Source organism: Mustela nivalis, assembly GCF_964662115.1.
Source record: "Mustela nivalis genome assembly, chromosome: 3".
In the NCBI taxonomy this organism is placed as follows: domain Eukaryota; kingdom Metazoa; phylum Chordata; class Mammalia; order Carnivora; family Mustelidae; genus Mustela; species Mustela nivalis.
The window spans coordinates 110,685,661-110,701,803 of record NC_139022.1 but is presented as its reverse complement, the minus strand read 5'-3'; the positions used below and the strand labels follow the sequence as shown (position 1 = coordinate 110,701,803).

Below are 16,143 nucleotides of genomic sequence, written 5' to 3'. Positions count from 1 at the left end.
AAGCAAAGACAGCAAGGTTGGATTTAAAAAACAACCCAACAACAAAAAACCAAAATACTATCAACGATACAATGTACAATGCAATGCATAAGAGAACTAACAACAGATCTGGGGCTACTACTCTTTGAGAGGCCTGCTTTCAAGTTTGGCCTTTGACTAACATCTGGGAATTTGGATTTAGGGAGGGTTCTTGCCATTCATTCCCCAACACAGAGTAGCTCATTATGCCTAAATTGTTTGTATAAACAAGGTGGTTTATGCTAAACACCTGTTTTCCTTCTGTGAGTGTAGAATCTTGACAAGGGCGAGGCTGAGGGTATCCACATGAGCAGGCTCCAACAAAAACCTGGGACACTGTGTCTCTTACAAAGCTTCTGACAGCCAAGATCTGACAGGTATTGTCACATTCAGTGGTAGAAGAATTAAGCACATTCTGTGTGTTCACTAGGAAATGACTCTTGGAAGTTTGTACCTGGTTTCCTCCACACTTTTCCCCATGCACCTTTTCCCCTTACTGTTTCTTGTTTTCTTTTTCTGGCATCTTTTTTGTTCTAATAAACCAAAGCTCTAAGTACAATTATAACCCGAGTCCCTTGACTTCTCCTACCAACCTCTGAACCTGGTATAATCTTAGTGACCTCTAGTATAACTACACACTAGAAATGTACTTTCAATATAAAAACACAAATATGTTAAAAGTTAAAAAGATGAATAAAGATATACCATGTTAACATTAAATCAAAACAAAGTTAAAATGTCTGTATTAATATCAAAGTAGGTTTCAGAGTAAAGAACATTACTACGGATAAAGAGTAATTTCATAATGACAATAAGGTTAATGCATGAAGAGGACTTGAAACACCTAAGCACTTAGGCACCTACTCACAGGGTTTCAAAATACATCCAGTAAAAAGTGATAGAACTGAAAGGAAAAGGCACATAAAAACACAGTAAGAGAATTTAATACCTGTCTCAGTAATCGACAGACCAAGTAGAAAATAATAGAAAATCTGAACGAAACAATCAAGCAAATTGATGTAATGAACATGTATAGAATGCTCCACCCAACAACAGCAAAATACACATTGTTTTGAAGAAAATACAGACATTTTATAATAAATTTATTCTGGGTCATGTAATAAGTCTCTAATTTCAAAAGGTTCAAGTTTTACATAGCACATTCTCTAAAACGGGATTAAACTAGACATTAAGTGGGGCGCCTGGGTGGCTCAGTGGGTTAAAGCCTCTGCCTTCAGCTCAGGTCATGATCTCAGGGTCCTGGGATCGAGCCCCACGTCGGGCTCTCTGCTCAGCGGGGAGCCTTCTTCCTCCTCTCTCTCTCTACCTGCCTCTCTGCCTACTTGTGATCTCTGTCTGTCAAATAAATAAATAAAATATTAAAAAAAAATAAACTAGACATTAAGTAATAGAAATATCTCTGGAAAATCCCAAATTATCTGGAAACTAACACATTTCTAAATAACCCAAGGATCAAAGAAGAAATCAAGAGGAAAAGGAGAAAGTACCCTGCACTGCATGAAAATGAAAACACAGTATGTCAAAATCTGTACACCACCACTAAAGCAGTACTTAGAGGGTAATTCATAGCATAAATCTCCATATTAGAAAGTTACAAAGGACTCAAAACAATGACCTCAGCTTCCACCAAAAGTAGAAAAAGGAATAAAGGAAGAGAAACTACTCCTATTATATTAGTCCTCCACCAGACTCGTCACAAGAAAAAGAGATGACACAAATTACCATATATCATGTACCATATAACAATATCAGAGAAAGATTACACCACCACATTCTAACACAAGAATAGAGAATATGAACAACTTTTTGCCAATAAATTCAACAACCTAGATGACAGAGACAAATTCCATGAAAGATAAACTTCCAGAGCTCACTAAAAGAAAAACAGGTAATTCAAAAAGCCTTATATTGGGGCGCCTGGGTGGCTCAGTGGGTTAGGCCGCTGCCTTCGGCTCGGGTCGTGATCTCAGGGTCCTGGGATCAAGTCCCGCATTGGGCTCTCTGCTCAGCGGGGAGCTTGCTTCCTCCTCTCTCTCTGCCTGCCTCTCTGTCTGCTTGTCATCTCTCTCTGTCAAATAAATAAATAAAATCTTAAAAAAAAAAAAAGCCTTATATTATTAAAGACACTGAATCTTTAAAAACCTTTCCACAAAAAAATACTCCAGGCCCATTTGGCTTCACTGGTAAATTTTACCAAATGCTTAGGGTAGATATAATACTAATTCTATACATATTTTTTTCATATGATTAAAAAGGAGGGAATACTTTCCAACTCACTCTATGAAATTAGCATTATCCTGGTTAAAAAAAAAAAAAAAAACAGATAAAGACATTACAAGAAAACTACTATATCCCTCCTGAACATAGACCAAAAAAAAAAGTTTACACAAAATTTTAGCATATCAAATGTAACAACATACAAAAGGGTAATATACCATGACCAAGTGGCATGACTGGTTTTACATTTTTTTTTAAGATTTTATTTATTTATTTGACAGGGAGAGAGATCACAAGCAGGAAGAGCAGCAGGCAGAGAGAGAGGGGGAAGCAGCTCCCTGCTGAGCAGAGAGCCCAGTGCAGACCCTGAGTCCCTGACCTGAGCCTACAGCAGAGGCTTAATCCACTGAGCCACCCAGGTGCTCCTGGTTTCACATTTAAAAATCAATGTAACTGAATATACTAACAATTTTTAAAAAAAAAAAAAGACGATTTCAATAGGTGCTGAAAAAAATTCATTTGACAAGATCCAAAATCCATTCCCCGGATGGGGACAAAAGAACCGAGGAGAACTTAATCAGACAAAAATCTATAGATAACATCATACTTACTGGTAAAACAGTGAATGCTTTCTCCCTAAGATCTGGAACAAAACAAAAATGTCCACTCTCACCACTCATGTTCAACACTGTACTTGAGGTTCTAGCCAGGGCAATTCGGGTAACTAAAAGATGGGAAAGAAATTGTACTACCTGTATTTGACGGTAACATGCTCACGTATATAAAAAATTGTAGGGAAAGGGCGCCTGGGTGGTTCAGTGGATTGAAGCTTCTGCCTTCAGGTCAGGTCATGATCCCAGCGTCCTGAGATTAAGCCCTGCATCTGGCTCAGCGAGAAGCCTGCTTCCCCCTCTTCTCTCTGCCTGCCTCTCTGCCTACTTGTGAACTGTCTGTCAAATAAATAAAATCTTAAAAAAAAAATCCTAGGGAAGTTACCAATAAATAAATAAAAGCCTACCAGAAATAATAAGTTTAATAAGGTTGCAGGGTGTTTGTACAAAAATTAACTGCAAAACACAGTATCACTTCAAAACCACTATGAAGGCTGTAACCAAAAAGACAACAACACTTTTTGGCAAAGATGTGAAGAAACTGGAAACCTCATACATTGCTAGTGGGAATGTAAAAACCGCACAGTTGCAATGGAAAATAATCTGGCAGTTAACCTCCTGACCCAGCAATTCCACTCCTAGGTATTTACCTGAGCAAGGGGAAAACATACATTTACACAAAGACAAGAACAAGAATATTCACAGCAATATTATTTATAATAGCAAAAAAAAAAAAAAAAGGCAACAACCCAAATACTCATGAGTGGATAAATGGATATATAAAATACAGCATATCCATTCGATAGAGTATTAACTGACCATTAAAAAATGCAGTCCTGGGCACCTGGGTGGCTCAGTCGGTTCAGCCCCTGCCTTCAGCAGGGGTCATGATCCCAGAGTCCTGGGATCAAGCCCCACATGGGGTTCCCTGCTGAGCAGGGCATCTGCTTCTCCCTACTCCTCTGCTCCTCCCCCCCACCCAGCCCCATGCTTGTGCTCGCTCTCAAATAAATAAAATCTTAAAAAAAAAAAAAATGCAGTCCTGATACATACTATAATGTGGAACACAGAAAACATTATACCAAGTCAAAGAAGCCATACATAAAAGACTGTAAAGTGTATGATTCTATTTATATGAAATGTCCAGAAGAGGCAAACTCATACACATAGAAAGTAAATACATAGTTGCTAGGGTAGGAGGGAGCAAAAGTGAGAGTAACTGCTAATAGATACATAGTTTCTTTTGGGGGTGATGGAAATGTTCTGGAAACAGATAACAGTGATAGTTATACAACACTGTGAATGTATGAAACCCCTGACTTGTATACTGTAAAATGATTAAAACAGTGAATTCTGTTATTTGAATTTTATGTTAATTTAAAAAAACTACTAAAATATCAATTTTGTGTATTTTGTATTCACAAAAGCATCCAAAATACTTAGGAATACATGGTATGTTAACTAGAACTTAAATTTTAAAAAGAAAGAGGTGGAGTGGCTGAGTGGCTCAGTCTGTTAAGTGTCTACCTTTGGCTCAGGTCATTATGGGGAGACAGGGAACTGGGATCAAGCTCTCCCCTCTCCCCCACCTCCCTGCTCAGCAGGGAAGTCTGCTTCTTCCTCTCCTTCTGCCCCTCCCCCTGCTTCTGTGTGTTGGCACACTCTCTTTCTCTCTAGCAAATAAATAAAAATCTTTAAAAAAGGAAACAGGTTAAAAAAATACTTAGGGGGGCACCTGGGTGGCTCAGTGGGTTAAGCCGCTGCCTTCGGCTCGGGTCATGATCTCAGGGTCCTGGGGTCGAGTCCCGCATCGGGCTCTCTGCTCAGCAGGGAGCCTGCTTCCCCTCTCTCTCTCTGTCTGCCTCTCCATCTACTTGTGATTTCTCTATCAAATAAATAAATAAAATCTTTAAAAAAATACTTAGGAATAAACTCATGAAAATAAGTATAAGACCTGCACATTAGAAACTACAACAAAATGCTGATGAGAGAAATTAAACAAAATATAAATAAATGAAAAGAGATACCGTGTTCTGGATTAGAAGGCTCAATATTGTCAGAATAACAACTCAATACAATCCCTACCAAAATCCCAGTAGGTTTTTTGGGGCTTTTTTTGTGAAAATTGAAAAGGCAATCCTAAAATATATGTGAAAATACAAAGGATCCAGAGAAGCCAAAACAATTCTGAAAAATAATAATAAAGCTAGAAAATATACACTACCTAATTTCAACACAAAAACCTATAGTAATAAAAACAGGATACTGGAACAGAAGAGACAATCCAGAAATAAACCCATGCCATTGCAGTCTGTTGATTTTTGACAAAAGCAACAAGTTAATTCAATAAGGAAAGGAGAGTCTTAACAAATGGTGCTCCAACAACTGGATATACATCGATGGGGGGCAGGGGAGGCAAAGAACGTACACCCTTACCTCACACCGTATATAAAAATTAACTCAAAATGAATAACAGACCTTAATATAAGACATACAGTGTTTACAACTTCTGGATAAAAACATAAGAGAAAATCTTTTTGGTGTTAGGTTCAGCAAATATTTCTTGGCTATGTCAATGAAAGCATGATGATTAAAGAAAAATGATTAACTGGACTCAAAACTAAAAATCTTTTCTCTTCAAAAAACACCATTAAAAAGATGAAAATACAAGCCACGTGCTAGAAGAAAATACATTCCAATCACTTATCTGATCAAAAGATTTGCGTCCAGAATGTAGAAAAAGCATGACTCCATAAGAACATAGGCAACTGAACTGTAAAGTGGGTAAAATATTTTAAAAGACAAAGGGCTAATGTGTATATGATTAGAGACTCAACATTGTTAGTTATAGAGAAATATAAGTTAAAGCAATGAGATACCACTATAGATCCTCTAGAACAGCTATAATTAAAAAGGCCAACAATCTAAATGTTGGTGAGAATGTGAAGAAACTAAAAGAACTCTCATAACACACTGGTGGGGAAAAAAATTAAGAGTCACCACTTTGGAAAACAGTTTGGCAATTTCTTCAAAAGATAAATACACACTAACCATATGACCCACCAATTCTACTTCTAGGTATCTACCCAAGACAAACTTTAAAACTTATTTGCACAAAGAACTTTCTACAAAAGAATGTTCACAGCAGCACTAATTATAATTGCTCCCAAATTAGAACAATCCAGATTTCCACTGAAGATCATAAAAGGTGGTATATTCATACAATTCAGCATTAAAAAGGAACAAAGTGCTGATCCATACAACAACATGGATGACCTTTAACAACATTATACAACTGAAAAGAAAACAGGTAAGAAAGATGAGACAGGATATGAGTTGATTTATATGAAATTTCCAGCAAAGACAGAACTATAGGCAAAAGCAGGTCAACGGATGCCTGGAGGTGGGACTACAAAGGGACATACAGGAATTTGGGGGGGGGGGTCATAAAACTGGATTGCGGTAACAGTTTCACAGCTGTATGTATTTACTATAACCCATCAAACAGTACAATTATAATGGATGAATTTATAGGGTGTCAATATCTTGATAGAGTTAAGAAAAAGTGAACAATATACTCACCATTATAGCCTTCAAGAACAGAATCAATAATAGGTCTTGCAGTTAAGTTATAAACATCAAGTTGTTTACTCTCTGGTCCAAAAACAGTATCAAAAGTAAATGTCTTTGGAGGTTCATTGGAAGAATCAGTCTTATGTACAGTAATAGTTCCCCTCATCTCATCCACACTGACAGCCTGTTTATAGCACATTGATTTCTCTCTCTCGTTGAGGGGCCGGCACCTAACAACCACCTTCACATTATCACAGCTTTCAGGCTTCTCTGATTTATTGATCTGGTGGAGAAAATATTCACAAATAATGAAAAGAACATTTACTTTTACCTTCAGCAAATTTCAAATTTGAAAATGTGTCATCCCAGGGCCTTGCACATATTAAGCACTCCACAAATATTTGTTAAATCCAACGAAAGATCTCAGATATACAGAAAAAATTTATTAAAAGATATAAAAAGACAGTTTCTTTTACAATACAGTATGATACAATACAATATAAAAATGAGGAGAAAGAAAGCCTAATTTACATTTATAGTAAATAAGTGCTATTTAAGCAGAAAATGAATCACTATATTGACTGTCTCCGCAAAAGTCCCTGACTTAGCCTCTGAGTTTACTGCCTGAAGGAAAACACAAGTGAATATGGTTAACAACTGTAATCAAGAATATAGTAGTAGGTCCTGTGTTTCCCTGAGACTTTAAATTTTATTTTCTATAATGCATCAGTAAAACGTTTTTTACCATGTAACATATGTAGTATATCTTCTCCATAGCAGACAACACGAAATGAAACACAGCAAACAAAGTCCAATGGCAGAAAGAAATGTTTCAGTATCCCTCTAACCTTACAAATATTTATATATGTAAAGTTTCATTTTTTGAAATTTTGACTAACCACCTATGTTAAAATAAAACCCTAAGCAAAGACACATACAGTATGATTTCACTTACTTACGGAATCTAAAAAACAAAAAGAGGAACAAACAAAAAAGCAAAACTCACAGAGAATAGATTGGTGGTTGCCAGAGGGCAGTGGGGTATAGACGTGGACAAAATGGTCAGAGATCAAAGGTACAAATTTCTAATTATAAAATAAGTCATGTATAAATAATATATAGAATGGTGACTAGTCAAAAGTATACCACTGCATATCTGAAAGTTGCTAAAGGAGTGTATCTTGAAATTGTTCAACATCAGAAAAGAATTTTGTAGCTCTTTATGGTGATGGGTGGTCACAAGACTTACTGGGGATTATCTCACAAGACACACAAATAACAAATGATATTGTACAGGTAACATTGTGTTATATGTCAATTATACCTCAACTGAAGTAATACAATCCTATTTTGAAGTGAAGTCCTATAGTTTAGTTGAATAGTATCAATACAACACACTTCTCCCCATCTCTCCTTTCACCACCTAAGGCTGGGTCACCATGATCCCACTTTAAATTGAATAGCAGCATCTAGTTAGGTTCTCCTATGGTCTGTTCTCTACAGGGCAGTCAGCTGCAACACAAAGTTAATCATGCTGCTCCCTTACTTAAAACTCAATTGTTTCCCACAGATCTCAGGATAAATACCGGAGTCCTTAAGGTGGTCTCTAAGACCTGGCTCTGGCCCATGTCTACTTGTCCAGCCTTACTTCACAAGCTACCTTGCTTGGCTTTTCCAGCCAAGCCACATTAACTTTTTTAAAGCCTTTTCTTGTCACCATACTTTCTTATCACAGGTGCTGTTCCTCTTGCCTAGAACATTCCTCATTCTCCCCTTCACTTATTCTCGGATCTCAGCAGAACAGCCACTTCACCTGTGAAGACGTCCTTAACTAGGTCAAACCCTGGTATAGGTCCTGAGAGACCCTTCTCCCACTATCATCTACAACTGGTTTCAATACTACTTTTGCTTGCTCCTTATTTGGTTAATGTGTCCTATCTGTCTACACCAGAGGTTGCCAACTGGTAGTCAAGGGGCTGAATTGAGCCTACAATATCTTTTGTTTGGTTCACAGCATTTAACAATATTTTTTAATTAGTTGCTAAAATTTTTAAAAAAGAGAAATTCCACAAAAATAACAACTTCTAGATCTCTTGGGGGAAAAAAATGATCTGACATCTGTAGGCCAGAATTCCTAAACGGGAACACTTTACAACTCACCAGAATCTACTTTCTATTACATGCCACCCATTCACTTCATGAATGGTAAGCATGTTGTCTCTACCAACAAGACTTTCACCTCTGCCCACGAAGGCAAGCTTCTGTCTTGTCAAGTTCAAGAAACTGGATGGTTATGCTCAATATTTTGCCTCCAGGGCCTAACCTGGGGTAGATGCCTGGTATCTGCTGAATGAACTAATAACCTGAAGGCAAACGATACGGAACAAATATTGAGCATGTAAGGCTAAATGCCAAGCACTGTCCTTCAATTCCGCTGTGCATTACCTTATTTCATCCTGATAAAATCCCATGAGAAACAGTTTAATTATGTGGGAACTAAGGACCCAGAAAGATGAAGTAATTGTCCCAGGCCTCGCAACCAGTAGAAAACCGACCAAAAAGCTCACGTGTTCTCCATGACCCTATCCTGGACTTAGGATGCCCCCTGCTAAGTGGACGGTAGCACTGTGAAATCCGACAAGACAAACATACCACCACCCACCCACCCTCACACACAAAGACACCCACGGGTTACATTCCGCCCTGTAAGCTAAAGCAGCACGAAAGAAATGACAGCTCGAGTCAAGGGCTGGAGTAGAAGCAAGCAGCTCTCGGTTCGCTACCTTCCAAGAATCGGCTCCGCGGTGAACAGAGCCCACCAGGTGCGGAGCATCCAAAGCCCACCCCCCGCGGCCGCTCCCAGACGCCCTACTCAGGAGCAGGGCTGGGAGCGAGAGCGCATCCTCTGGCGCTGTGCCTTTATGTCAAGCAGCGCAGGCCTTGCGGGCTGCAGCACCGACAGAGGCGGCAGGGCCTGTCCGGGGCCCCTCCCAGGACCCGTTGGAACCCCGCCGGCCCCAAGCCTACCCACCAGACTCCCCAAACGCTCGGCCCCGCAGAGCCGGACCCTGCCCCGCCCCACCCCGGCTGCCTGCCTGATCCGCGCCTCCATGGCAACAGCCGCGCCCCCGTGCCAGGCCGCTGGGATGAGGAACCCCAGCGGCTGAGCGACTCCCCTCACCGGCATCGTGGCTCCCTCCTGTGCCCGACGGAGGTCGCCGCCCTGGGCGCAGTCCAACGGCGCCGGGTTCGCCGGAGAGGTTTGCCAGAGACTACCGAAACACCGCCTTGGCGCTCTCGAGACTGCGGCTCCTCGGGCGAGAGCAGGCGGTGCGCAAGCGCACTCCGGGCTCGCCCCGCCCCATCCCCGGGCCACACGCTTCCTCCGCCTCTGGAATTACGCCTGCGCTGAGGCTTTCCCAGTCGGTCTCCTAGGACGCCAGACTGAGGCCGCGCCTGCGCAATGGTGCCGGTCAGCTGAGCTTGGAAATCTAGCCTGCATTGGGGCGGGGATACCTGGCTGGCACTGGTCGCGAGGGAGGTGGGGGTGTCCTCCTAGGTCGCACTGCTAGTCTCCTGGCTCATGCAGTACTCCAGATATTGAAAACAACCATAGCAATTGTACACTATGTCCATCTAGAGAGCTAGAGGCTTCGCACACATTAATGCGCTTGATTGCTGACTTGTTTATAAAACGCGTATTCTATTATAGATGAAGTGAAGAGGAGCTTTGTCTGTATTCTCACAAGTATCTCCAGAGCCTAGAATAGGACTTAGAATAAGACCTAGCACAGGACACGTTTTCAGTAAGTATTTGTGAAAGAACCAATGATGTATCCTCTTTCCTGTCCAAATCTCTGCTCTGCTGCGCTTGGATGTGCAATAGACATTTCCAGATTATTATGTCCAAAACTGAAGGGTTGTTCCCCCCCGCCCCCACACACTATATTACTGTCCATCCCTGCCCCACCTCCCCCATGTAAAAAAAAAAAAAAAAAAAAAAGCGCCCTCTCATACTTCCCTTGGCATAATAAATGAAGCTGAGTTCTGAAAATTGTTCAAAGCACTCTCTTTCTCTCATATCCAGTGTCCAATCTTTCAGTAGACCTTCTTTCTATCTTTAAAATAGAACCAGAATCTGACCACTTCTCACTACCACCACCACCTCGCATCTATACTACAATAGCTCAAAGCTGGTTTCCTCTGTACATCCTTGCCCCTTTTAATATGTTTTCAGCATAGGAGCCAGAGTGATGGTGTTAAAACATGAATCAGATAGTGGTTTTTTTCTGTATTCAAAACCTGCCAATGATTATCTATTTCACAGACTAAAAGTCGCAGGCCCTCTCTCCATTTCCTACAATCTTCCCTCTTGCTCATTAGTCTGCACTAGCTTGACTTGGTCTCCTTGATTCAACACACTTTGGGCATGGTTCCATCTTAGAAGGCAAGGGCTTTTGCACTTGCAGTAGGAGCTAATAAAAACAACTATAGAACATTTGATTTGGTGCCAATGTACTAAGTGCTTTACTTTCCTTTTTATTATTTATTTAATCCATATAATAACCTTCTGAAATAGGTATATAGTCAATTTCAGTTGTTTCTATTTTTTGGCCACTATGAACACTGCTGCTGTAAGTTTTTGTGCCCATTTTTTTTGCCTTTTCATTATTAAGTTGCAAGAGTTCTTTCTAAATCCTAAATACAAGTCTCTTTTCAGATATATAATGTGCATAAATTTTTCTCCCATTCTATGGGTTATCTTTCTAATTTCTGGAGTGTGTTCTTTGAAGCTCAAAAGTTTTAAATTTAGATCAAATCCAATTTATGTATTCTTTCTTTTTTCGTTTCTTTCATTGTACTTTTGGTACATATCTAATAAACCGTTTCCAAACCCAAGGTCATAAAGACTTATTTCTGTAAGAATTTTGTAGTTTTAGCTTTTATATTTGGCTCCATGATATATTTTTGAGTTATTTTTGTATATTGTATGATAGAGGAATCCAGCCTCATTTTTCTGTTTATGAATATCCTGCCATCCCATCACATTTGCTGAAAAGTCTTTTCTTCCCTCCACTGAACTACTGTGGCAACCTTGTCAAAAATCAGTTGATCATGAATGTGACTATTGAGTCATATTGAGATTCCTAAAATCTCAATTCAATTCCATTGGTCTAAATGACTAACCTAATGCCAGTGCTATACCATCTCGATTGCCATCGGTTTGCAGTAAGTTTTGAAGTCATATAGTTTGAGGCCTCCATCTTTGCTCTGCTTTTTCAAGACTGTGGTGGCTAGTCTGACACCCTTGCATTTCCACAGAAATTTTAGAAAGACCTTGTAAATTTCCACAAAAAGCCACCTGGAAACTTAATAGATTATGTTGAACCTACAGCTCAATTTGGAAAGTACTGCCACTTTAACGATGTAAGTCTTTTAACCTATGGACATGGAATGTCTTTCCATCTCTTTAGGTCTTCTTTAATTTCTTTCAGTGATGTTTTGTAGGTTTCAGTGTATAAATGCTTTGCTATATTCTTAAATATTTTATTCTTTTTTATGATACTGAAGTGGAATTATTTTCTTTTTTTAAAGATTTTATTTATTTACTTGACAGGCAGAGATCACAAGTAGGCAGAGAGGCAAACAGAAAGAGATGGAGGAGGAAGCGGGCTCTCCATCAAGCAGAGAGCCTGACTTGGGGCTCGATCCCAGGACCCTGAAATCATGACCTGAGCCTAAGACAGAAGCTTTAACCCGCTGAGCCACCCCGGCGCCCCAGAATTATTTTCTTAATTTTATTTTCAGATTGTTCATTGTTATATAGAAATAAAAATTATTTTTTTCTAATACATGGACCTTGTACTCTGAAATTTAATGAACTTGTTTATTACTTCAAAGAGTTTTTTAGTGGTTTCCATAGGATCCTCTACATGTAAGATCTTTGTTTCTTCAACACTTTTGAAAGATAATTTCACAGGGGTGCCTGGGTGGCTCAGCGGGTTTAAGCCTCTGCCTTCCGCTCAGGTCATGATCCCAGGGTCCTAGGATCAAGCCCCGCATTGGGCTCTCTGCTCAGCAGGGAGCCTGCTTCCTCCTCTCTCTCTGCCTGCCTCTGATCTCTCTCTCTCTCTATCTCTCTGTCAAATAAATAAATAAAATCTTAAAAAAAAAGAAAGATAATTTCACTAGATACAGAATTCCAGGTTGATAGTTATTCTTTCTGTCCACACTTTAAATGTTTCAGTACACTTTCTTCTTGCTTGCATGATCTCTGAGGAGAAGTGCAATGTAATTTTCATCTTTGCTCTTTTATAGGTGAGTTTCTTTTCCCCCCACTCTGGCTTCTTTCAAAATTTTTCTTTATCTTTTATTTTCTGTAGTTTGAATATGATATGCCTGAGTATCATTTATCCTGCTCGGTGTTCTCTAAGCTTCCTGGTTCTGTGGTTTGGTGTCCGATATTACCTGGGGAAATTATCAGTCATGACCACTTGAAGTATTTCTTCTGTTCCTTTTCCTCTTTCTTTTCCTTCTGACATTCCCATATATTTTCATGTAATTTAATATAATGTACATTTTTAATGAAGTACATCTTAAGTGCACAAATCATAAATGCACAGCTTGGTCAATTTTCAGAGTTGTGTGTAATCAGCATCTAAATCAAGAAACAGAACATTACCAGTCGCCTAGAGAAAGTCCTGTGATCCTTTCTAGTTACTATCCACTGCCCCCTAACGGTAGTCACTATCTTAACTCTTAACGTCATAGATTTTTTTTTTTGTTCTTGTACTGTATATTAATGGAATCATCCACTATGACGTCTTTTGTACCTGTCCCTCTACATTCAGTATTATCTTTGTGAAATTCTTTCTTGTTCGGTACAGCATACGTCCGTTCTTTTTCGGTGTGGTGCCGTATTCCATTGTGTGAACAAACAATTTGTTTATCCCGTTCAATTACTGACGGACATTTGGGGCAACTACAAATATCGCGGCCCTGAACATGATGCAGGTGTCTTTTGGTAGACATATATGAATTTCTGTTGACCCTATACTTCGAAGAGAAATCGCTGGGATTCTACTCATGTTTAGTATCTGTCTTTCCTAGAATGTAAATTCCATGTCTATTTTATTCACTCTCATGCCCTAAAACATTGTAGGCCTTCACTGGGTAACTACTGGTGGGGAAAAAATGTACGCAGGAAGAAACTACTTTGTGAGGAAGATACTGTCGCTTTGTAAGAGACAAAGTAACCGAGACAGAGCTCACATCACCTACAGGAGACCACACAGACTCAGGATCCCATCTCAAGCTTGTGTAACTGAGGAGAGCTCGTGACGCTTCTCTCCCGGGTCCTGTGTGACCCCGAAGACGTACTGTGAGGTTAAGACGCAGGATCCGCGGCCGGGCGCCCTTCTCCGGGGCGGGCGTGGTCACCCGCTGCCCGGTCCCGGGTGCGGGACTCTGGTCGTGGGGCGCGGGCTTTGGCCAGGGAAGAAGCTCACAGTGGGCGGCGGGGACGGGGAGTGCGGAGACAGGGGATCCTTCGCCCACCTGTGCGCGCTCTGGGCGCCGCGACCCGGGAGCCAGGGCCAAAGCCCGGCCGGCTGGGAGGTGAAGCTGCGGGCCAGGACTGGGCGGGATCCGGAGAGCCTGCCCCGCCCCGCGTCGCTCCCGCGAGGACCCGGCCGCAAGTCCCGGGCGCCGGGTTATAAAAGCCGGCTATGGCGGGTCTCACACCTGGGACTGGGCGCTCGCCATGGCTTCAGGAGGGCTGTTCCCCGCGCTTGCCCGGAGAGGACACCGAGCCGCAGCTCCCGCCCTGAGCGCCGCTCCGAGTCCGTTGTCCCCGCAGCACCCCTTGGGCCCGCGCCCTGGGCGGTGCCGTGGGACAGGGGAGGCCCTGTGGTCGCCCACCTGCAACTGGCCCTGGCTCGCGAGGCGCGCCTGTGGCGGAGCGGCCAACAGCAGGTAGCGCTCCCCGCGGCGGGGGCCTCCCGGGAGCACATTCGCCCCTTTCCCAGCGCGCACACGGGGCGCAGCCGGGTTCCACCTGCGCCCGCGCCGGGGGTGCCGGGTCCTGCCCCAGGTGCGGGCGGGACGCGAGGCACGAGGCTGGAATCGCGGGCTCCTGTCGCCGGGCTCCTGTCGTCGAGGGGAAGAGCCATCTTAATCCCTGAGCCGCTGGACGACCGAGAAGCACTTAGGCCCACCGCAACTTAAGGTGCAGGTTCTCTTCGCAGCCCCTCCGGTCACCTTCGGCCAATCTGCAGCACATGCGAACTGAAACTGGCCACCCACGACCGTCCCGGCCCTGTCCTACCCACTCCTTCTGGCAGCCCGAGATCTGCCACAAGGTCCAGGCCCTCGTGCTGTGGTTCCTGGAGCTTAAGAACATTTTTTTACTTCTCCCAGACCACTTTTAACCTGGCTCTCACTCCTTCGGCCGCCTCCTGGTTTCATTAAAGGTAGGGAGGCTTGTGAGGATGGTAATGGGGTGGAAGAGGAAACTGACTTCTGCTCTCCCAGATGCTCAGAGGCTTGTAAGCTAAGGGGCTTGCTCGAAATGGTAGAACTGTAATAGTAATCTCTTTACATTGCCCTCCCCTGCCCGTCTGGCTCAGAGCCGGGAGGCCTTCAAGATGAGATAGGGTGTGCTCGTGTGCACCAGCCCAGTACTATATTTCCAACCGTCATTCATTCCCCTAACAAAGGACTCTTGACTAGTCCTTCCCAGTTCTGAAATCAGGAGTGTATTCACGGGTCAAATCTAAAACTGACACTAACTTGTGGAGGAATACAACCAATCTTTTTGAATGAAGGAAAAAATGTAATTTCCTTAAAAAACAAACAAAACAACAACAACAAAAAACCCACCAATGCTTTACCCTTTGTGTCTGGCATTCATGATCTGCTCAAATGTGTTTGTTCCAAACTGCAGATAAGAGTGAATACTCTAAAATGCCATGATCACTTCCTTGAGACTTGCTGCCGAAGTTAACCAAGAAGAGGAGGTAGGCATTCGTAGCAGTCTGCTCTGAGCAGCTTTTGAGGTAGAAGAGTGTAACATGGGAGCACCCAGACTTCCTGAAAAGTCTGTGTCCTTAGGAGTGTTGGGCATGTTGGAAAATTCATTAACTTCCCAGGATCTCTGGTGTCCCTTCTTTAGCCTTATTGCACCCCAGGACCCCACAAATGGGCACTTAGCTGAATTCTCCTCATCCAGTAGACCCAGAGGCCTGATCTCCTAGCAGATGGACCTTACCTTCTTGGTTGATGTCTGATTCTGCCTCCCACTGAGCAGAAGCAGCTGCTGTTGACCTAGGAAAAAGGCTTCCCAAACCATGTCCACCCCTAGACACTACATCGAAGAAATCTGTTTGAGACTTAAGGACTTGTCTGTGTCAATGAAGCTGGTCCTCAGGGACTCTGGGGCCTTTTCTGAGAGGGGCAGGAGGGCCATGTGTGGGGGGTAGAGGAGATGCCCCCTACAAGTGCTTCAGGCTTGCTTGGACTTCGCAGTTTCACTGTGGTTTCTGTTCAGAAGATTCTCTGCCAAAATTCTTCCCAGAGGCCCCCCTTCCCTCACCACAACCTGTTCCCCTTTGGGGATAATAAAGTCTGTCATTTCCACAGGGTCCCCCTTGGCTGAGCTCAGGGTCTGAAGGGTCAGAAAAAAAAAAAGAATCACATGTGTATT

At 42.3% G+C, this 16,143-nt stretch overlaps 2 protein-coding genes across 4 annotated transcripts in view; one reads left to right on the top strand and one right to left on the bottom strand.

Moving 5' to 3' along the window:
- The window catches only part of KIF3A (kinesin family member 3A), a 55,909-nt gene extending 46,088 nt beyond the window's left edge, over positions 1 to 9,821 (bottom strand). Inside the window, exons 1-2 of one of the 3 annotated variants that reach the window (XM_082724541.1) lie at positions 9,622 to 9,821; positions 6,450 to 6,723 (exon numbers count right to left, since the gene is read on the bottom strand). In XM_082724541.1, coding sequence (XP_082580667.1) covers positions 6,450 to 6,723; positions 9,622 to 9,627 — 280 coding nt within the window. In that variant the 5' untranslated portion in view covers positions 9,628 to 9,821. The remainder of the gene's footprint in view (positions 1 to 6,449; positions 6,724 to 9,621) is intronic. The other 2 variants (XM_082724542.1, XM_082724540.1) reach the window with 2 other exon arrangements.
- A 1,238-nt stretch (positions 9,822 to 11,059) lies between these two features.
- CCNI2 (cyclin I family member 2) overlaps positions 11,060 to 16,143 on the top strand; it is a gene marked incomplete at its 5' end in the record, with an annotated part of 9,076 nt that continues 3,992 nt past the window's right edge. The window contains 3 exons of the mRNA XM_082723372.1: positions 11,060 to 11,074; positions 13,815 to 14,911; positions 15,385 to 15,457. Of these exons, the coding sequence (XP_082579498.1) occupies positions 11,060 to 11,074; positions 13,815 to 14,666 (867 nt within the window). The 3' untranslated portion in view covers positions 14,667 to 14,911; positions 15,385 to 15,457. The remainder of the gene's footprint in view (positions 11,075 to 13,814; positions 14,912 to 15,384; positions 15,458 to 16,143) is intronic.